Source organism: Peromyscus leucopus, chromosome 15 (assembly GCF_004664715.2).
Source record: "Peromyscus leucopus breed LL Stock chromosome 15, UCI_PerLeu_2.1, whole genome shotgun sequence".
In the NCBI taxonomy this organism is placed as follows: Eukaryota; Metazoa; Chordata; class Mammalia; order Rodentia; family Cricetidae; genus Peromyscus; species Peromyscus leucopus.
Genome location: NC_051076.1, coordinates 26,154,427 through 26,176,053, shown reverse-complemented (window position 1 = coordinate 26,176,053; position 21,627 = coordinate 26,154,427). Strand labels below are relative to the sequence as shown.

General features: G+C 45.1%; 1 protein-coding gene across 1 annotated transcript in view; it reads right to left on the bottom strand.

Moving 5' to 3' along the window:
• Positions 1-21,627, bottom strand: part of LOC114690694 (sodium/potassium-transporting ATPase subunit alpha-4) — a 37,949-nt gene that overhangs the window by 3,006 nt on the left and 13,316 nt on the right. Inside the window, exons 11-21 of the mRNA XM_028865573.2 lie at positions 21,479-21,613; positions 15,889-16,078; positions 15,574-15,746; positions 11,504-11,640; positions 10,966-11,116; positions 10,504-10,672; positions 8,650-8,804; positions 8,402-8,525; positions 6,847-6,992; positions 2,044-2,174; positions 1,654-1,755 (exon numbers count right to left, since the gene is read on the bottom strand). Of these exons, the coding sequence (XP_028721406.1) occupies positions 1,654-1,755; positions 2,044-2,174; positions 6,847-6,992; positions 8,402-8,525; positions 8,650-8,804; positions 10,504-10,672; positions 10,966-11,116; positions 11,504-11,640; positions 15,574-15,746; positions 15,889-16,078; positions 21,479-21,613 (1,613 nt within the window). The remainder of the gene's footprint in view (positions 1-1,653; positions 1,756-2,043; positions 2,175-6,846; positions 6,993-8,401; positions 8,526-8,649; positions 8,805-10,503; positions 10,673-10,965; positions 11,117-11,503; positions 11,641-15,573; positions 15,747-15,888; positions 16,079-21,478; positions 21,614-21,627) is intronic.

Below are 21,627 nucleotides of genomic sequence, written 5' to 3'. Positions count from 1 at the left end.
ATAACATTAGGTGCTAAGTGCCGTGGCCAAGGTGCACAGAGCACAGTAGAGTTCACTTCCGTTTGTTATCGACGTCAACAGCAACAGCAAAGCTACTGTTAAAACACCCTCCGTGAGCCAAGCATGCTCGGCGCTTAAAACCAAGCTCTACCTGTAATTCTCAACACTCTGCCAGTCTCTTTTCCCCGCCCCAGTGCTGGGTGCAGTTCTAGGGTCTCCCATATTATGCCTGTGCTCTGCCACTAAACCACATACCCAGTCCTGCTAGAGGCGCGCTGACAGCTGAGGCTCAGAATAGTTGCACATTTCTTGAAAGTCACAAAATATAGTTGAATTTCAAACCTAGGATGGTCAGTGTCTAAGGCTAGTCCCACCGTTGAATTGTAACGAACCAGTCTGTATAACACTGCCAGGGGTGGGTAGGAGAGCAAAGCGGAAAGCACTGGAAATGAATTGTAAGAATGCACACTAAGTTATTCTTCTAGACTGCCTGTGCAGGTAACGTGGTGGAGATGGGGGCCGGTGACATGGGGGCAGGATCTTCTGCCTTTTTCTTGGTAAATTTCAGACTTATCGTTTCAATGCTGGGGATAGAATCCAGGGCCTTGTGCAGACGAGGCCAGCACACTGTCACTGAGCTACACTTCCAGTTTCTCCGTACATTTTAAGATTACCAACTAAAACCAAGCATGGTGGCACCCACCTATAATCCCAACACTGGGAGACTGAGGTGGGATGATCAGGAGTTCAAGGTCATTCTCTGCTACACAGCAAGTGTAAAGCCAGCCTGGGTAAATGAGCTTGAGATTCTGTCTCGAAAATTCATTAGCAATATTGATGTTCAAGCAAAACACAAGAAAAACCTGAGAACTGAATAAGAGAAGGAACCAGACAATACGAATTTCAGTATGGCCGGGCATGGTAGCGCACGCCTTTAATCCCAGCACTTGGGAAACAGAGGCAGGCAGATCTCTGTGAGTTTCAGGCCAGCCTCTGGTCTACCAAGTGAGATCCAGGACAGCTAGGGCTACACAGAGAAACCCTGTCTTGAAAAAAAAAAAACAGTCTGATCATTCTTGTATATTAACAGATTAATATATTATTAATATTAATTATTTCATATATTAAAACATTCTCACATTAAAACAGACTTGTATAAAAACAAAAGAATTAGTAGAGGTATTCATAAATTTGGCTTTTTGTTTCAAGACAAGATTTCTATCCCAGGTTGACCTCAAACTTACTATGTAACCATATATATCCTTGAGGTTATGATGTTCCTGATTCTACCTCCTAGGACTACAGGTATGTGCCACTCCACCTGACAAATTAGACTATTGCCATGATTATATTAGGACCAAGAAATGTACATCATCCTCCAGCTCCACTAGATGTCGTCATAAAATTCCACTCGATTAAGCACCGCTAAGTCTACTGAAATGGCAGGTCCAATGGCTTGTGTTCACTTGACATAGTCTCTAGTACTGCTCTACATCAAGGCCATGGATTGGAGTGTGGAAGAATGTCTGAGTCACCGAGTGCAGCTCCATTGGTCTGGGCAGTCCCATACCTGGTGATTGTCCGACTCAAACACATCTCCTCCCACTTCCTCCCAAAGGATCTCCCCGTGTTGGCATCCTTTTCTTTACTCACTTGAGTGGGTACATTCGCAAGGACACATCCATGCCTGGAGTGTAGGACAGGAAAGCTGCCAGGAGAGTTTCCTCAAGGAGTCCAAATAATAGAATTTTGTTTCTGGGAAGAAAGATTGATGAGCATAATAGACATAGGAAGAAAAGGCAAGGAAATGCTGGGCAGTGGTGGCGCACACCTTTAATCCCAGCACTCGGGAGGCAGAGGCAGGCGGATCTCTGTGAGTTCAAGGCCAGCCTGGGCTACAGAGCAAGGTCCAGGACAGGCTCCAAAGCTACACAGAGAAACCCTGTCTGGAAAACAAAACAAAACAAAACAAAACAAGGCAAGGAAATGTGGCACGTTTGAGTGTGGGGAGGGTTGGGTTGGTAGCTATTAGTGGGCACTCACTTCATGCCCTGCTTGAATAATGAATTGCGGCGTGTCTTGCAGATGATGAGGTCAGCCCACTGCACAATCACAATGCTGATGAAGAAGGCTGTTTGGCACGTGAACTCCACCACTTTCCGCTGCTCATAGGTCTGAGGGCAGTGTGAGCGAAAAGATGACATCTGGGTCAGAAAGTGTGGTTGTATTTTGTTTGTGCTCTCACAAATAAAGCTTGCCTGGAGGTCAGAGTGCAGAGCTAGCCACTAGAGGCCAGGCAGTGGTGGCTCACACCTTTAATCCCCAGCACTTGGGAGGAGGAAACAGGAAGTGATACAGAGGAAATGATAAGGAAGGGTGGAGACAGGAGCTTGGCCCTTTCAGGCTGAGGATTCAGTAGAGGTAAGACGTCTCTCTAGTGGCTGGCTCCTTTACTGATCTTCCAGCATTTACCCCGATATCTGGCTCTGGTTTTTTTTTTTTTTTTTTTTTTTTTTTTTTTTTTTTTTTTTTTTTTTTTAAATTAAGACCAATTAGGATTCATGCTACAAGAAAGGAGTTTAGATATACCCAAAAGTTTCTTGAGCTTTGCTTTCCCTGGATTGCTTCTAGCACTGTGCACATAGCTTTCACAGCACTTTTCATACTGCATTTAATATTTGTGTACTTTCCCTGCATGACTGAAAGTTATGTCTCGTCATCATGCTCTGCCTACTGAATGTTATGCAAGTACTAAATTTGCTAAATTAGGAATATGATTAAAAGAAGGTGGACTTGGGTCAGCAGAATCCAGAGGTCATGGGTCAGAAGGGAAGAGAGATCCAAAGGGCAATACAAATTCAGAGCAGGGAGGAATGTCCCAGAAGAGTAGCAGACAGAACACTGGGGCTGTCACTCAATTGTAGAGTGCTCACATAACATGCTCAAGGCCCCATAGGATGGTAGACTGGAGGCACTATCCTATTTATTCGGTGATTCTTTCATTTGTATTTCATACGTAAGGGATGTAGTCTCTAGAGTAGGAGGCATAAAAATACTAACAATGCCAATACAATACCTAAGTTATAATGAAGAAGCCAAGAGCACAGTAGGAACACAGAAGAGGTGTATCTAAATTAGACTGGAGTGGGGGGGGGGACGAGAAAAGAGCCTATGTTTAAAAACAAAGCAACATGTTTCTAAATATAGATAACAGGCGGGTTTGCACAATATTAAGATACCAACTACAAAACCATTTGGGGTGTACCTAAAGTTGTACTTGAATAGAAATAATAAACCTTACATGACTAGAAAACAAAGGTAAAACATTGTGTGGGTGTGGTGGTGCATAGCTTAGATCCCAGCATTTGGGAGGTAGAGGCAGGCTGATCTCTATATTCAAAGCCAGCCTGGTCTACATAGTGAAACATTGTCTCAAACAAACAAACAAATCCAAACAAACAAAAACATTGATGAGCCAAAAATGGAACACAAGCCCAGAGCAGCCAGCACATTTGTGTGCCAGCTCGCTCTGCACCGCCGTCTGTGACAACCCTGTTGTCGCCCAGAGAGTTCAGCATCTGACTCACTGTTACTCTACTTCTACTCTTGTCCTCATTTTTTTGGAGATTTAAATATTCATATTTATGAATAATCTTCCATCTCCATGGCTTCCCAGTTTTTTATCCCCTCTAATTCTGTTGTCTTCCACACTCTAAGTGGGCAGCTTGCTCTTAGAGTTAAGCTTTAGACATCCTAAAAATCCTTTCCAATACCTACAGTTTTTCTGCAATTTAAATTTTAAAAATCTTTATCTTCCTTGTTTATCCTTCCATCTCATTCTAGTGTATCAATTTCAATATTTCCTGGTCTCCCTTGGACTTACTTTAAAAAAATCTGTTAACTTGATATGCTTTATGCATGTGTGTGCGCGGGCGCGCGCACATACACACACACATATCTTTTCCTCTCATAACTAGAGTAAGCTCCATAAGAATCATGGCTTATAGGCTGGGTGTAGAGCAATACCTTTAATTCCATCACTTGGGAGGCAGAAGCAAGAGGCAGGTAGATGCGTTAGAGGCCATCTTGGTCTACATAGAAAGAGACTCATGACTTGATCATTTTAGTTTACGATCATATCCCCAGGGCCTAGATCACTTTCTGGTATAGGTTGTGATAGGTAGGATTAATGAAAGTTTCTTAGAAGATAAGGAACTACTACTTCAACTGTAAGTAGTGTGCTTTCTGGGTGGAGAGCTTTCAGCTCTGCCATCAGGAACTCAAACCCTCTCGAACCATACGCCTAGAATAAACTTTTTTTTTCTTTTTTTTTTAATTATTATTTATTATGTATACAGCATGTATGACTGCAGGCCAGAAGAGGGCACCAGATCTCATTACAGATGGTTGTGAGCCACCATGTGGTTGCTGGGAATTGAACTCAGGGCCTTTGGAAGAGCAGTCAGTGCTCTTAACCTCTGAACCATCTCTCCAGCCCAAACTTTTTTTTTCTATAAGTTTCCTTGGTCATAGTGTTTTATCATAGCAACAGAAAAGTAACTGAGAGGCTGAAGAGATGGCTCAGTGGTTAAGAGCGGTTGTTGCTCTTGCAGAGGAACCAGGTTTGGTTCCCAGCACCCATATGATGGTTCACAACCACACTTAAATCCAGTTCCAAGGAATTCAATGGCCTCTTCTAACCTCCATGGGTCACATAAACAACACATACATATAAAATAAGATAAATGTAGAAAGAGAAAAAGAAAAGAAATGTAACTAAATCAGAAATTAGTACCAGGAGTAGGGTATTGCTGTGGCAGACCATGTGGTTTTCTTGGAGGAATATGGAAGACTTTGGTACTTTGGTCTGGAAAAGTGGTTGAATGCTGTAAGCAGAGCTTAATAAGCCAATCTAGTAGGAGTTTGGAAGACAGTGGTAAGGCAAGATCTATGTGGACTGTGGAGACCTAGCTCAAGAAGTTTGAGAGGGGAAGAATATTAGCCAGGGGACTAGAGATGGTTCTTGTGATATTTTGGCAAAGAATGTGGCTGTTTTCTGCCCTCATCCTAAGAACTTACCTAAGGCTAAATTTAAAAGTAACAGACTAGTTTCTTTGGCAGAGGAGATTTCAAGATAACCTAACATTGACTTTATCACATGGTTATTAGTAATCACTATTATGTAGGTCAACAATTAAAAAAAAAGTGTGGCAAAAAGAAATACAAAATGTATTTGAGGAGAAAAAGAATATCAGGGAGTTTAATGTTGCCTCCAATGTGCTGAAAGCAACAAGGAGACTAAGGAGAGACCTGATTTGTGTTGGGATAAAGGGAGGGGTGCCCTCAGGGTAAGACCCCATGTGCAAGGTAAACATTGGGTAAGCATCCAACTTGTAAAAAGGAACAGCCTAAGAAATTCTGTGCTCCTAAAAAGCAGTAAAAAAAATCAAAGCTGACTCAAATGAAATCCAAGGGGTACAGGGTTTACCCCAAGTTGTCATCCACATGATGCTGGCTTTAAAGTCATGAAGGACACAGAGGGGTTATGGGATATTCTTCTGTGGGTATGAGACTGAGGTCAGGCATGTAACAAAGCAAACCATGAAGCCCTGAGAGGCCATGGCATGAATCTACGAAAGTAGAGTCTGGATTGCATTGGACCCCAAGATGCTGGAGATGCCAAAGCTATAAGACGTCTGCTAAGGAGAGCTGCAGACGGGAAGTGGAACCAGTCCAAGAATGGGAAGGGAGTTGTAGGCGGCAATGATGGAAAGATGGAATCTTGCAAGCCCTCTGACACCAGACCCAGAGCTGTAGGAGCTGGAGTTTTTCCTGTTGGATTTCAGTTTTACTTTGATCTAGTATTTCCTCACTATGTGCTGATTCATCCCCTTTGGAATAGTAATGCATATTCTATACCACTCTATGTTGGGAGTATGTAATTTGCTTTTTGCTTTTATTGGGGTTTATAGTTAGATTGCTTGAGTCTTAGAAGAACCTTTGGACTTTAAAACAGTGTTGAGACTGTGAAAGGCTACTGGGGACTTCTGAAGGTGGACTGAAAGCATTTTGCATTATTATATGGCCAGGAACCTATGGGGCCCAGGAATCGGAATATGGTGATTGAAATGATAATGGCCCCCATAGGCCCATATGCTTGAATACTTGGTCTTCAGTTGATGGAACTCTTTGGGAAGGATTAGAGGGTATAGCCTTGTTGGAGAAGGTGTGTTACTGGGGGTGGGCTTTGAAGTTTCAGAAGCCTCCTGCTGTCCCCTGTGCATTCTCTGTCTCCTGCTTACAGTTCAAGACGTGAGCTCTCAGCTGCTGCCTGTCACTTGCCGCCTTCTCAGGTCTTTAGTGTGTAAGAGAAATTCTTGTCATGTAAAATTATTTTTAATTAGATTTAATCTATTATCTATAAGTATCATGCCACATCTTGGCTGCAGAGAGGAGGTATAGATTGTAAAACTAACAAGAGCTTGAGTTGAGGGTTGGGGAGATGCTGGTATGGTGAATAGTAAGAACTTTGGGTATCACTGGCTACTGGATCATGGGAACATGGACTTCTGATGGCCTCATGGGGTTCAACTGGCAGAAGCCACAAGTGTGTAAGAGGTAACTTTTCAACAACTAAGATTTGATCTCATGTTTTTTTGAGACAAGGACTCATATAGCATATAGCCTAGGCCAACCTTGAACTCACTATGTTCCTAGGCTGGCCTTCAATTTGTGGTGTGGCAATCCTCCTACCTCAGCTTCCTAAGCACTGGGGTTGCACTACCACACTTGGGGGACTTCCTCAGTCTAATTAGCTACTACCCAGACCCTGGCCTTCCTACTTACCCACTGCTGTCCGTAGCTGTCTTCTAGGTCATTCAGGTATCTATCATCCCAGTATAGACGGATACCCAGCAGATCAAGAGGCTTAAAACCATTCTCTGCCAGGATCACAAAATAGGTGAAAAATCCAGCCAGAGCCTGTATCATCCCTGTGAGTGACAGCCATAGAGAGGAGAGTCTGTTCAGAGCATGGCCCCAAAGACACATCACGGAAGGGGTGGGCTGGTCCTTGCTACTAGCTGGGTTAGTGTGTATCTGCATAGCGAGGAAGAATCTTGTCATCGGTGATCTGACCTTGCCATCTCTGTTCCAAATCATGACATTTGTTTCTAAACCCTAAGTCAGAAGAGCAGAGCCATCTTAAGCCCCCTCTGACACCAAACACGGAGCTGCAGGGTTTGGAGTTTGCCCCGCTGGGTTTCAGTCTTGTTTTGGTCCAGCTAGGATCATCTTTGAATCACATGTAGTTTGAATTGTGCGTATGTGTCAGGGGCAGGAATATTCATGGTGCTTACAGAAGTCCGAAGAGGGCTTCAGATCCCCCAGAGCTGGGGTTATATAGGTAATAAAAGCTGCAAATTGGACTTGGGTCCAACTGCGTGACAAGATATGCTCTTGACTACTGAGCCGTCTCTCCAGCCCCCTGAATCAAGTAATTTTAAAACTGAGAAGGACTTTGGTACCAATTCATTCTTTCCATTGTGTGGTAGCTAAGCATCAGCAACAGCTATAATAGTAGCATTTGCCGGCTAGTTACAGAGCTTTGCACGGTGTAGGGTCTTGTGAACACGGCTCCTTCCAGTTCTGAACTGGTGTCCTAAGTGGGGAACTCAAAACACAGGACTCAGTTGTCTTCGGGGCCACAGAGGCAGTAAGCAGTGAAGCAGATTCCCAACAGGTCTGACTCCCAAGTCACTGCTGTTTAGACCAATTTTCTGCCCTGAATGATTTCTTCTGTCTCCAGTCTCTTCCCCCTCCATCCCTACCTTACTCTCTGAAACACTCCATCATACTGAGCTGGTTAAGGACAGAGACCTTCTATGGTAGGTTCTTAGACGTTTTTCAAGGTTGGTCCCAAGGTTGATACTAATGTCTACAGCCTTATTTCCACTACTTCCCTATCAAGACTAAACACCACCAAAACAATGTACTCATCACTAGCCATGCTTTGTGAATTTCCTTTCTCTGCTGGTTCAGGATACTTGACTACCTACTTACTAGTCAAACACCTTGTCTTCAATTTTAAGTTGTTTCCTCCCTAAAAGCTCTCTATCTTCACAGCTGGCGAGCTAGCATGCTCTGTGCCCCTGTGGTGTGTTATGTCTTTAGTACTTGCTTGGCATGTGGAAAGGCACAATGCTGTCATTTCATGTAGGTTTTTCCTTTATCACTGGTCTTTAAGGGCAGATCAGAGATCAACAGTTCTTTGTGGTCCCAGGGCCAAGCACAGTTTGTTGTTGAGAAACTCTCTCCCTGACTTCTAAACACAGGTGTCTAAATGGCCAGCCAAGGCAACCAACTGTCTCCCTCCCTTCCTCCCTCACTTCTCTAGGCTTACCAATCTGCCCATAGGCCATGCCAATAAGACGGTGGTTCACAAGATTGTCAGCTTTTGGGTTCCGTGGCAGCCTCTTCATGATGTCACTTTCAGGTGACTCATAAGCCAAGGAGATGGCAGGGACCTGGAGGATGTAGGGTGGGAATGACCAGTACACAGAGACACTCTAGCCCTGTCCCCTGATGTGACAGATTTTTCCCTACGCTCGACCTATCTGAGGAATTCCCAGAGTGAGAGCTGGTACTCACCATGTCAGTGCCCAGGTCAATGCAGAGGATGGTAATGGTACCCAGAGGCAAGGGTATGCTTAAGATGATGAACAGCAGGAAGGGGGTGATCTCAGGGATGTTGCTGGTCAAGGTGTACGCGATGGACTTCTTCAGGTTATCAAAGATGAGGCGACCTGGAGAGGATGGCCAAACTTCTGTGAGAAGTAACCAGAGGACACACATCCAGTAAACCAGCTCCTGGTCAGACAGACTGCTAGAAAGGAGTGGTCCATGGAAACACTGGCAAGTCCTACTAGACCTTTTGGGGGGTGGGGAGTATGTCTGTGTTTTGTCTGTAAATTCTGTGACTATCAAGTAAAGCCACGATTTATTAGCCATGGCCTGACTTTGTACTCTTTTTTTTTTCTTGGATTAATATGGCTAGTTAGTGTCACCTGATCTCTGAAAATTAGGCAGCATTGGGCAGAGTTAATCCTGGAGGTGTTTGAGAATGCCAGTATTAAAGTCTTTGCAAGATTACGGCTGAGTGGAAATAACCCAAGCTTGGCTTAGGCTTGGGTTTGAATCTGATTTTCTGCCTTGCTCAACTTGTGACCTTGCTCTCCCCTGACGTCTCTCATTGCTACCTTCTCCTGCTTTGCAAGATTGCTGAGTCCCGCCTTGGCTGCCCTTCCAAAGACTATCATCCTCCTCTGAGCTCCCTGCTTTATTTTTTCTCATTGCCTTCACATGCTATGGAATTTGCCTTGTTCATTGTCTACCTCTCACCAACACAAAGTAAGTTGTATGTGGGCAAATATTTCCGTCTTTTGTATTAGGGTAGTGTCTTGCAAATGGCACTCAGAAAAATATATTGAATTAAATAGATTTAAAATACTGGGCAACAGAGGTTAAGGGCACTAACTGCTCTTCCAGAGGTCCTGAGTTCAATTCCCAGCAACCACATGGTGGCTCACAATCATCTATAGTGGGATCTGAAGCTCTCTCTGGCATGCATGCAGACAGAGCACTCATACCTAAAAAAATACATAAATAAATAAAATTAAAAACTTCATCCTCTGTCTTCCCCTTAAAAAACACTTTGCAAACTGTCAGATTCACACTAGATTTCAATACAATAGATTGATGTGTTTTAGTAAGATAGGTTCAGACAGAAATGAGCGAGCCTGGCATGTAGCCCTATGGAGTTCTTCTGTTTCAATGGGCATTCTCTTTAGAATTCTCTGGAAAGAGGGTAATTGAGTTCATGCTGTTAATTTGCAGAGAATCTCCAATCGGTCTGAACATGTCATCATAATTCAGGCAACAAGTTCCTATGGGTCCCTGCTGCAGACTGAAGCATTGACTTTCCCGCAGTACGACTACCTTGAAAAACTTGCAGTAGACACACTTGAATCCCAGGGAGATCACAAAGAAGGAATAGTGCTATGCTAGAGTCTAGGTCTCCCTGGAAAGCCTTCTAACTTCGTTTTTAAAAAGAATATCTCTAAGTATTAGCTGAGTCTTTTCTTCTTTTTTTTTTAATATAGTTTCTATCATGTCACACAGGCAGGCCTCAAAATTGCTCTGTAGCCAAGGATGACCTTCAACTCATTATTCTCCTTCCTCCATCTTCAGAGTGCTGGGGTAATAGGTATTTTATGTGGTGCTGGGACTTAAACCCAGGGCTTTTTGCATGCTAGATAAGCAGTCTACCAACAGAGCGACGTTCCTCCAGCCCAAGCTAAGTGGAATTTTAGAGATTTGTGATATTTTTTTTTGCAGTTCATATAGGATTAGGAGGTTGGATGGGGACCAAAGGCAATGAAGATAATGTACACTAAGCCCCATTCCAAGGATCAAGTCCCACTGTTAGGTACCCTGCCTCCTTACCCTCCTCCACGCCTGTCACGATGGAGGCAAAGTTGTCATCCAGAAGGATCATGTCAGCTGCCTGTTTGGAGACATCAGAGCCAGTGATACCCATGGCGATGCCGATGTCAGCCTTCTTCAGAGCAGGGGAGTCGTTCACTCCATCACCAGTCACTGCCACAATGGATCCCTGGTGAAACCAGACAAGAGCAAAAAAGTATGTGTTAGATCCAGGATCAGTCCCAAACGTCAGTTTGATTCCAGCCTCTCATTTCTCACTGCAGTCATGTTTAATTTGTCTATGCTCAACCCTGTCTTCTGTTCCCCTGGGCTTTTTAAGCTTTGAGGGGGCCTCTAAACTAAAGGCCATCACTGAGGCAGGATGGAATTCCCTCCGGAATCCTCCTACCCAGCCCACCTGTACCCCTGCTGGGTGTGCGGCTAGCCTCTGCCAGGTTGCCCAAGGTGCCTTGGTTCCCTTACCAGTCTCTGACAGCCCTCCACAATGATGAGCTTCTGCTGAGGAGAGGTCCGAGCGAATACTATCTCCTTGTAGGACTTGAGAATGTGGATCAGCTGTTCTGTGTTCATGTCCTTTAGTTCTGAGCCGTGCACTACAATGGCTTTTATAGTCCTAAGGGAAGGAGTTTGCAAAGGCTGGATCAGAGTGCTGAGGACTCACCCCAGGTTCCAGTGTTCTCTGCTAAACCTGTAAGTTCTGGCTTCCTTCCCACCCAGTCTCCTAGTCCTCCACGTGAACTGTCCTAAAATTGACTCATCCCACTTGTTCGCCTTTGTCAACCACTCCTTCCATAGGCTCTATTTCTTTTCCTGTCTCCTCTGAAAACTCAGTGACCTAATCACTGAAGTTACTTCTCTGTTATACTTTATTGAGTAGAGTGTACATCCCACAATCCTGCTTGCTGAAGTAGACTCCAGGAATTTGGGGAAGTGGTTTTTGATGGGACAAGCTGAGGATGGAGGGTGACATGTCAGGTCTGAGTTATTTGGGGGGTCTCACCTGAGATCGACTTGATTGATAGGGATATTAAGCCGAGCAGCCACGTCCTCTGCTGTCTCATTGGCTTCTGAAATGATGCCCACACTTCTGGCAATAGCTTTGGCGGTGATGGGATGATCCCCTGTTACCATGATTACCTGGATTGGGAGGAGGGAGGAAAAGGAGAATGTTTTGGATAAGATCTGGATCCTTTACCCTCCACGTAATAGCCCATTTAGGAGCTCAATTCCAGGCACAATTCACACAGGTCAAGAGCTGGGCTACTGTGGTGCCAATCCTTGGAGGGAAGCAGGGATGTCAGCTGATGTGGCACAGATCCTTCAGGTTCTATATTGCCCAGGAAGAAGTCAATGGTTTGGAAATATGGCAAAATTCAGAATTTGGCTCAATTTTTCCAGAGGCTGTTTGCAACTTTAAACATCAACACAGAAACACATACCCAATATGAAGGGATGTCTGGAATAATCTGTTGCTTAGCAAAACTTCACCAAGGCCCTGTGCATACAGAGCCTTGCCTTGTCCTACACTTTCCACTTGGAAGCTCATGGTATCCCATTCCTACCCGAAGATGAGGTTCTTGTGTTCTACGCTGTCACAGCGTTCTGTTCTTTCCATGTGTTACCACTGAGCACTTCTCTCTGTGGTGATCTCTTCCCCACCAGACTGAGAGCTTTGTGAGGGTGACGTGCATATGTACTTTGCCCCACTACCACGGCCTGCACTTAACAAGCCATTAATAGCTACGGAATGAGGATTGAAGGGCTGGCTACCCGGGAGCTCCTTCTCAAGGTTCCCAGCTGTCCTCTAGGCATCCATATAACTTTTCAAGCTCTGATGGGAGAGATAAGTAAAACACTGACAAAGCAAAAATAAACAAACGGACAAACGAATAAGCCACTGCTTTTGGGAACAAAGGTCCAGTTGCTTTCAAGGCTTGGAAATGTGCACAGAAGTGGTTTTCCTTAAAGAACCCCCATTATTCTGAGACACCAGCACCCCTGACTTGATGGAAGAAGACAGCAAAGTGCCAGCCAAGCTGTGATTATCAAAGACGTGGGGAGACTGCACTGAGTTGGTTCGCCAAGCCCTAACGTTGGTTGTTCAGCCTAGTTATGGGACAGCGGATCATCGGCAGCTTGTGCTTGGCCTGTGCACTGCCTGCTGGTGAGGATCTACAAAGGGACTACGAGAGGATTGTCTCCATGTGGCTGAGCCCTTAGAGACGTGATTCTGGGTGACAGTGTAACGAAAGCTTCCAGGTGGTTCATCAGCTATCGCCTGAGACCTGCTTCCCAAGGCGGGCTGTCAACCTCATACATTCCTAGTATCCCACCATGTTTGACCATTTTATGGTCTGTTGTCTAGTGGCTTCAGCCATACCACCTCCCTGCCAAGTCGGAGAAATAAAAAATACAATGCTATTTCAAGAGTGAGTTCCTTGGACACAATTTGACTAACCACCCATACACCCCGGTATGAGATACACTCATACAATAAAAGTGCAGTTCCACAGAGAATAGCTCCCTTTGGATAGCTATCTATAGGATATCCAACTGCTTTTGCAATTCAAGTTCTGGAATAATTTAATTTCCAACATGTTAGTGCTGCCTATACCTCTGCTGTTCCCACACCATTGTGCCAGCCACCCTGTGTTCCCGGCTACCCTCTTCCCCCAGACCAGACCATCTGAAAGAAACTTTCGAATGTTGGTAAGGAAACTATATCCCCGGGACAGCTTTCAAAGCCTGACTTCTTTGTAGAGGGAACCAGGCTTGTGATGTGCCAAGTACCTTCATTCTACTGAAGTCTTAGTAATTAATATAATGGAAGTACTTTTTAATTTTTTAAAATCACGTTTATTTCAAATGTGATGGGCATATGGCTACCTGCTAAGTCCTTCCCTGTAAAAGGCTTCAGGGTCGTGCAACAATGGCATGGCTTCTTTTATTCAGCAGTCTGTGGCAGTCATCAGTTCTGCATCACCGTCACTGTGTGTGTGTGGGGGGGAGGTGTGGCTCTGGAAGGGTTTACTTCAGAACAAGCTCCTACATGTCTGTTACATTTTGTACATTTTGAAAGATGATGCTATCCTTCTGTCGTATACTTCCCTACTGGGAGAGAGAATGATTCACGATTCCTCATTGAGTCTGCCAACTTCCCATCGGGCTAGAGTCCAGAAAGAGGTACCATGACTATAGCAAGTTCTAAAAGCAGGCCCCAAACAAGGGCTCGCCATACAGCCTTGAGGCCTGCTAGCTCGTGGCTAGCGCTATGAGTCCTCACAAACTACAATGAGCTGGCTGTACCTCAGGCTGTGGTGACGTCCTGATCTGTTGGACATCCTGACCTGTATTACTTCTTTGCTCTCTAGGTGGGCCTCCCATCTGTTGGCATACCTGTAGCTTTCTTCTTGCCAAGGAGATCCCCAGATCCCCAGGTGAGATAAATTGCTGACTACATTCATACGGTTATTCCTCCTTCTAATAGTCTACCTCAAAGCTCAGAAAATTCAGATGAATGCCTTCTTCCACGATATGGGGTGCTGGCTTACGGCACTTCGGGGAAACATCAACATTGGTTATTCTATGGAGATGTTCTGTAATAATGCCATCTCCACAAAAACTTACTGCCTTGGAGGTTTTACAAGGTGGTGATTAAAAAACTGATGCATCATAATTTCCCACATCACTTCTTTAGTTTCCACTCCAGTGAACCATTATTTAACTAAGCATTGTTCAGGACGAACGACTCAGACAAATTGTCAGCAGTCACAGGTCTAATGTAAGAGCAGCTCCAGCTGAGAGCCTAAAGTGCCTCCTACTCCTCTGCTCTAGCCAGCTCTTCCCAAGTCTGGAGGATGCAAGTGATCCAGAATATAAGGTATGAGCAACAGGTGCCAGTATCTAATCTGGTAAGATATGAGTCTCGGGCCAGTGAGATGACTTAGTGGGTACAAGCACTTGCTGTACAAGCCTGACAACCTGAGTTCAAATCCTGGAGCCCCCAAGGTGGAAAGAAAGAATTGACTCCCAAAGGTTTTTCTCTGAACTACGCATGTGCATCATGACATGTGTGTTCTCACACTCACATATGTACAGATACATACACAGCCACTCATTCAATCAACATTAAAAAAAGATATGAGCCTTTGACCTAGAACTATGAATACAGAGTCTCAGAATTGGAAAAATTCCATTGCTGCCTTCCTGTGAAATCCAAGCTCCACCTCATCCAAGACTTCACACCTGTGGGTTTGCTTTACAGTGGAGTTTCACTCTTAGTTTCTAGTTGCTCTCTGAGGATCAGAGGTTTATATCTGTTATTGCAGCTGCTCGCTACAAGTCAGACCCATAGAGAGCTCCCCAGCTCTCCATGGCTCATGCTCACTACTGCCTGCTCCAGCCACCAGGCCCTTAGCCTCACAGGGTTACCATCCACCCCAACATTAGCTCCTCTTACAGTCGGCAGGGCAGCAGTAGCATGGTACAGGAGCTTGTTCAAAAGGTGCGACCTCCAGAGGCCCTAGATCTACTGAATCAAGATAAGAGGAAGGGAGGGGAGGGGAGGGGAGGTGGGGAGAGAGAGAGAGAGAGAGAGAGAGAGAGAGAGAGAGAGAGAGAGGGAGAGGGAGAGGGAGAGAGAGAGGAGAGAGAGAGAGGAGAGAGAGAGAGGAGAGAGGGAGAGAGAGAGAGAGAGAGAGAGAGAGAGAGAGAGAGAGAGAGAGAGAGAGAGGGAGATTGAAGATTCACACACTGGTCTGAGAAGCTCTGCTTGACGGTGGTTTCAGACTTGTATCCTCATTAGAATTTCCCAACACTTTTGAAGCATGGATACCTGAGAGCCATCCTGGGGTTTGGGGTTTAGCTTAGCGTTTCCAAGCTTCCCTGGTGATTCTAACAATCAGTGTGAGACAGGCTTCTGGAAGAAACTTCCAGTTAGACATCTCCTAAGCTCAAGGAGGCAGAAATCAGTGAAGCCAAGATTATTCGGCACTTGCTCTGGGCCGAGCTTTCTGCCAGCTGCCCCAACTCGGGACAGATGAAGGGCTCTGGGGGAGGGCAGAGGTTTACCTTGATCCCCGCACTTCGACACTTGCCCACAGCGTCAGGGACAGCAGTTCGAGGAGGGTCGATCATGGATATGAGGCCCGCGAAACACAGATTTTCCATGGGAAAATTTAGTTCATCTGTATTAAATTGGAATCCCTTAGAGAAGTTGCTAGGCAAGTTCAAGAAGCAGAACCCTGGGGAGAGAAGGAGGGCCCGGCAGTCATTCCCCACTCTGTGACTCCTGCCACATACTCTAATACCGGAAGCTTTTTCAGCCCACACGTGGTCACTTTGATGGCATTCCCTCAAAGCCACCCGTGCCCCCCAGCTCCTCACCCAGCACGCGTTCTCCCAGACCTCCCAGTTCTAAGTAGGCGTTTTGGAATTCTGTCTTCATTTCCTCATCCATAGGGTACTCCTGCCCATTCAGCAGGAAACTGGTGCAAAAATCCAAGATCCTCTCAGGAGCACCCTTCATCATCAGCACATGGGCTTGGGAGTTATCTTCCAGAAGGTGGATGGACATCTAGGGAGAGGCCGTGTAGTGAAAGAGCCAGAGAGGGAGGGGGAAGGGGAGATGTGGAGCAGAAATCGGGAGGGAAGGTTTTTAAGATTAAGAGTCTGGCAGCCTGCTTCCTACCCACCTCCCACCCTCCATCAGACTCAAGCAGAGCCCAGCGCCTTAGTTTGCGCCACAATCTAGAATCTTCTCAGAAAGTCTCCCAGGGCAGGTACTCTCCTTTCTCCCTGATTCCTTGCTGATTGGATGGCTCAAGTGAGCTCGAAGACCAGTGTGTTCTAGAGCCAGATTCAACGTGTCTTATCTACTTGGTGAGCTCAGCTAAGTGCAGTCAAGTCTGCAAAACCTTAATTCCTTCCATAGAGGGTGAAAATGTCTTGCCTTGCCTACTTTATAGGTTTTTTTTTTTTTTTTTTTTTTTTTTATCGGGGTCCATGCTGGTAGATCAGAGAGACAAACAAGCCACAGCTATCTCACCTTGCCAGTTGCTCAGCTGGTCCTGTTTCCTCAGACTAGAAGCTTCTGTGTCCTCATCCCAATGGCTCTCAGCTGAACTGCTGCTAGAAGCTTAACCAGCCACATGCTTAACCAGCCCAAAATGCCTCTAATTTCTGGTCCTCACGCCTTATATATCTTCCTGTTTTCTACCACCACTCCCTGGGATTAAAGGCTGGCTTTCTGGGATTAAAGGCGTGTCACCATGCTTGGCTATTTCCAGTGTGGCCTTGAACTCACAGAGATCCAGAGGGATTTCTATCTCTGGAATGCTAGCATTAAAGGTGTGAGTGCCACCATTTTCTAGCCTTTGTATCTAGTGGCTGTCTGTTCTCTGACCCCAGATAAATTTATTAAGGTACACAATATTTTGGGGAACACAATACCACTACATCTCCTCTCTTTTTGTCTAAAATTAAAGAAAGCTTATAACTAATACAAGAAAAACTATCCAATAAGCATATACAATATATACAGCCAAAAATTACATTAATGATGTCTAGTCCATTAACATTTGACAGATTCATATGAAAACTCCATTATATATATTAACAATGTCCAGTCCAGTAACATCTGATAAACTCAGACCAAAAAATTTTCATTACTTATCTTATTTAAAACAAGTAGTTCCTTTTTAAAAATAGATTCCATAATCTCCCTTTTTATCTTATCATATCCATATTCTTTTTTTTCTTTTCATAATAGATTCAGTAGTCTACCTTTTGTCATTTTTATATCTTCCCCTTTTTCTTCAGTGTAGATTCAATGATCTACCTATTTATCCTATTATTTCTTTATCTTTTTTTTCTCAGAGTAGATTCGATGATCTATCTCATATCTATATTCTCTTTTTCTTTTTGCTTTCTAGGGGTGAAGATATCTTTAGGGAATCTTGAAAAGAAAATTTTTGGGTTAATTGTCAAGTCCTGTATCATTTGTCCATTCTCTGCATAAAAGGAAAGTTCAGGGCTTGTTTCAAGTCCTTGTTCGAGTAGTCTGTCAGGCTGTATCATCTCAACTAGTCCTCTCGAAATTGTCCTGACCAGTTTGTAGTCCAAAGTCGATTCTTCCATGGTGTTAATCGGCTTAATGGCTTTATCATAGTCCATGTGGAATCATCGTTGTAGGATCCTGTCATCTTTTTGAAGATTTCAAAGTCACTGTTAGGCATGGTCATGGTTTCCTGCAGACTTTTTTTTTTTTTTTTTTTTGCCTCCTCTGTGGTTTGGAGCAATCATAGTCTGATAAATGTCTGTCTCTCGGAACCATGAACATTCTTCCCTAGAACAGAAAATCTTCACAATAATTTCTCCCCACCATTTGTCTTGCCAAACTTTTCCAAACTGACCTTTGCCGATGCTTTCTTGTAACACGATGGTCCTGGCAATTCTTCTCTGAACCAGCAGCAGTAAACTTTTCATCCCTGGTAGCAGCATCATCGCAGTCACCAACACGATGAGAAGGAGCTGGCAAAGTGGAGCAGTAGCCACTGCTTCCATGGTTCCACCGCTGTTTGTGGCTCAGTCCGGGCCAAACCTTCTCCCAAACCTCCTAGGCCGGCTCAAACTCGGGATCCTACTGCCTCTGTCTCCTTCAGCACATCTTACCGGTGCGCGCCACCACAACCGGCTGAGTGTAGCTTGGGCCTGAGCTCGGGCTCACAAGGCCACAGGCAAACAGCTTTTTCATGAATTCGTAACACGAACGTTGGGCGCCAGATGTAGTAGGAATCTTAAAAGTTCTTATTAATAAAATCAAACCCGAGGCAAGTTATCGGGGTCCATGCTGGTAGATCAGAGAGACAAACAAGCCACAGCTATCTCACCTTGCCAGTTGCTCAGCTGGTCCTGTTTCCTCAGACTAGAAGCTTCTGTGTCCTCATCCCAATGGCTCTCAGCTGAACTGCTGCTAGAAGCTTAACCAGCCACATGCTTAACCAGCCCAAAATGCCCTAGGTTTTGTTTTTAATGACTTATCTTTATTTTATGTGCACTGGTGTTTTGCCTGCTTGTGTGTCTGTTGTGAGGGGGGTCAGATCACTTGGAGCTGGAATATAGTTGTGAGATGTCGTGGGTCCTCTGGAAGAGCAGCCAGTGTTAACCAGAGCCATCTCTCCAGTCTCCTTTATTGTTTTGTTGTTGTTTGTTTTTAAGGAGATAGTTGTAAAACCAAAGCAAACAGAAAACCAACCAACACCCCCACGCCGCCCGCGCCGCCGCCGCCCCCCCCCCAGCCAAACTTTGAAACTGAAACACAGACTAAGTAATTTAGTCCCATGGCCGTTCTTCTACAGGCAGGAGATGCCACCACCGAGGAAGACTGCCTACTGGCTGGATGTCTGATGATGGAGGGTAAGGTATATGTTCATGACACAATCTGCAGAGACCACACAATCAGAGGAGGCAGTCAGCTGGCTTGGGCTGAGCCTTTCCCTTGGATCTCTGATCTATGAAAAGGCACCCGTAGAGTCCCTCTGTTGACTTGCAAGAACTGCCTGCCACAGCCCCAGTTGGAGACAGAATCAGCAAATTGAAAGGAACTGTGGGAACACCAAGGAGGCCAGACAAGACTTCTCAGATGTCAAGTGGGGTGAGCCACTGGCGCGTAAAATGTGGCCACAACTTGATTTGTTAAAGAATGATCAGTTGTGTTCAAGATACGCTTAAGTGGTTAAAAGGGAAAACCTTGTTTAAAGGAGGAAGCTGTAAGATTAACCAAGCTCAGTCATCTCGGTGCTCAATGAATCTTTGTTGAAAGAATAAAAGGCTCAGGTGAGCGCAAGCACTTCTTACCTACTAACTTGGTCACAGGGAATAAAAGCCTTGACAGAGGATTACAGATAGAGGTTTATAAGATGGCTCAACAAACTGAGATGCTGGAGGCCAAACCTGAAGACCTGAATTTGATCCCTGGACTGACAGGGGAAGGAGTGGACCAGTTCCCACAGATTGTTGTCCTCTGGCTACGGAATCCATTACACACACACACACACACACACACACACACACACACACACACACACACACCTTGCAAAGAAATAAGTGTTTTGCCTGGGTGCAGCAGCCCATGCTTTTAATCCTGGCACTCGGGAGGCAAAGGCAGGCAGATTTCTGAGTTCAAGGCCAGCCTGGGCTACAGAGTGAGTTCCAGGCTATGTAGAGAGACACGGCCTCAAAAAGAAATAAGTGTTGTTTGTTTGTTTGGCAGGTCTCATTCTGTAGACCAGGTTGGCCTTGAACCCACAGAGATCCTCATGCCCCTGGCTCCTGAGTGCTGTGATTAAAGGCATAAACCACCATACCTGGCTAAAAGAAAAATATATGTATATATTTTGGTTAAGATTACAGATAAAGAAGACGAGAGAGAGAAATCAGAAATGCTCAGACTAGATCTATTTGATCTCCATTTCAGAGATGGTCAGAGACCAAGCTTTGCAGGTGACTGACAGGCTAAGTCAGACACATTCCTTTCAAAGACTGGAGTCTCTGCCCTTGGAGCAGGCTAATTATAGTAGTTCACTCAAAGTCTGCCAGAGCTAGCGCCTGCTGGAGCTGAGTCCAGCAGACTCGGTCTGTCACACACCGCGTACCACAGAGACCAGTTCTGCCACTTGAATGACATTCAGTAGCTCCGAGGCACTCATACGGTAATTTTGGGGGACATAGTTACTTGTTGGACATTCCAACAATGTCATGAATATGTTTGACTTTTATTTTTAACCACATGGAGGGAGAGGTACCTAATTCATCCAAAGGCTTTACTCACACTCTGCCAAGCCATGAAATTCCTGTCTGGTTAGCCAGGCCACCAAGTGTCAGGAAAAAAAAAAAAAAGAAAGAAAGAAAAGGAAAAAAAAGTGGGAGTCAAGTTTGCAGCTTTTTTGCAGACCTGGGAGATCTATTTTATTAAAGTGACTTAAGTAAGACAAGTTTAGACAGGAAGTGTGGATCTACCTATCAGTGTTCCATCAGAAATGACAAGCAATTGAGTTTAAAAAAAATCTATATAGACTGTGTTATTTTGTTATGTCTGAAGACATTAAGGCAAAACTGACTTAGGAGTCTTTTTTCATAACCCTGCTCACACACTCAACTGTCTGGTCTTCATGGAAATACAAGGAACTGGAGGAGCCAATGCCTGAGCAAACCGGCCTGGTCAACCTCCAGCCATGCGAGGCCACTTACTGTTCTCTACGTTATTGAAATCCTCTCTTCAAATTAGGCTTGGATCCTTGCTACCCCTCAGGGTTATTTTGATTTTTCTTCTTTTTAGACAGGGTCTCATACTATAAGTCAAGCTTACCTGGAACTCAGGGTAATCCTTCTGCCTCAGCCCCCATGCACCGGTACTCAGTTTGTACCATTGACCATTTCTCAGCCTTTCCTTTTCCTACCTGCTTCCTCCCTGGATAATAAATCGCTGCTTTTAGAAAATGAAAACTATTGCCATGTGCTGGTGACCCCTAGCTGCCTCACTGATGGCTGCACTAGAGCTTTATGGAGGGGAAAGGGGCTATTGGATGGCTGAGGAAACAGAACGGCTTGCAGACACAGCCTTTTGTCTAGAGTGGCAGAGCAGACATGGGTATAGACTAATGGTGGTATGTGACTCCGATGTGACCCCCACCAGCCAGCCTTGATGACGACTTCTGTCTCAGCGAGCACCTTAAGATACACTTTCATTACAGGTGGCCTGGGTGCAGATTCTGCTAGGAATTCTTTGTCCCCTATTTCTCCTCTCTTCACCATCACTTTCCTTGAGGTGAGCTTTGCTCCTAGTCGGCACGCTGGCTGTCCTGAGCTATTGCCCTGCTCAAGAAGTACAGCTGGAGGCAGAGGCGTAGCTTCCCCACAGGTGAGCCCCGCGCCCCCCCCAACCCCCCCCTCTTCTCCTTCCTTGTCAGTTCTGTACCTGGTACTTGTTGGTAGAGTTAAAGGGAATCTCTGCCACCTTGGGGTTTTTCTGTCTCATTTCACTCACAGGGTTGTACGACTGCTCAATGAATTTGAGGAGGGCCGACTCAGAAGCATCCCCCGTCGTTGCCCGCTGTAAGGAAGGGT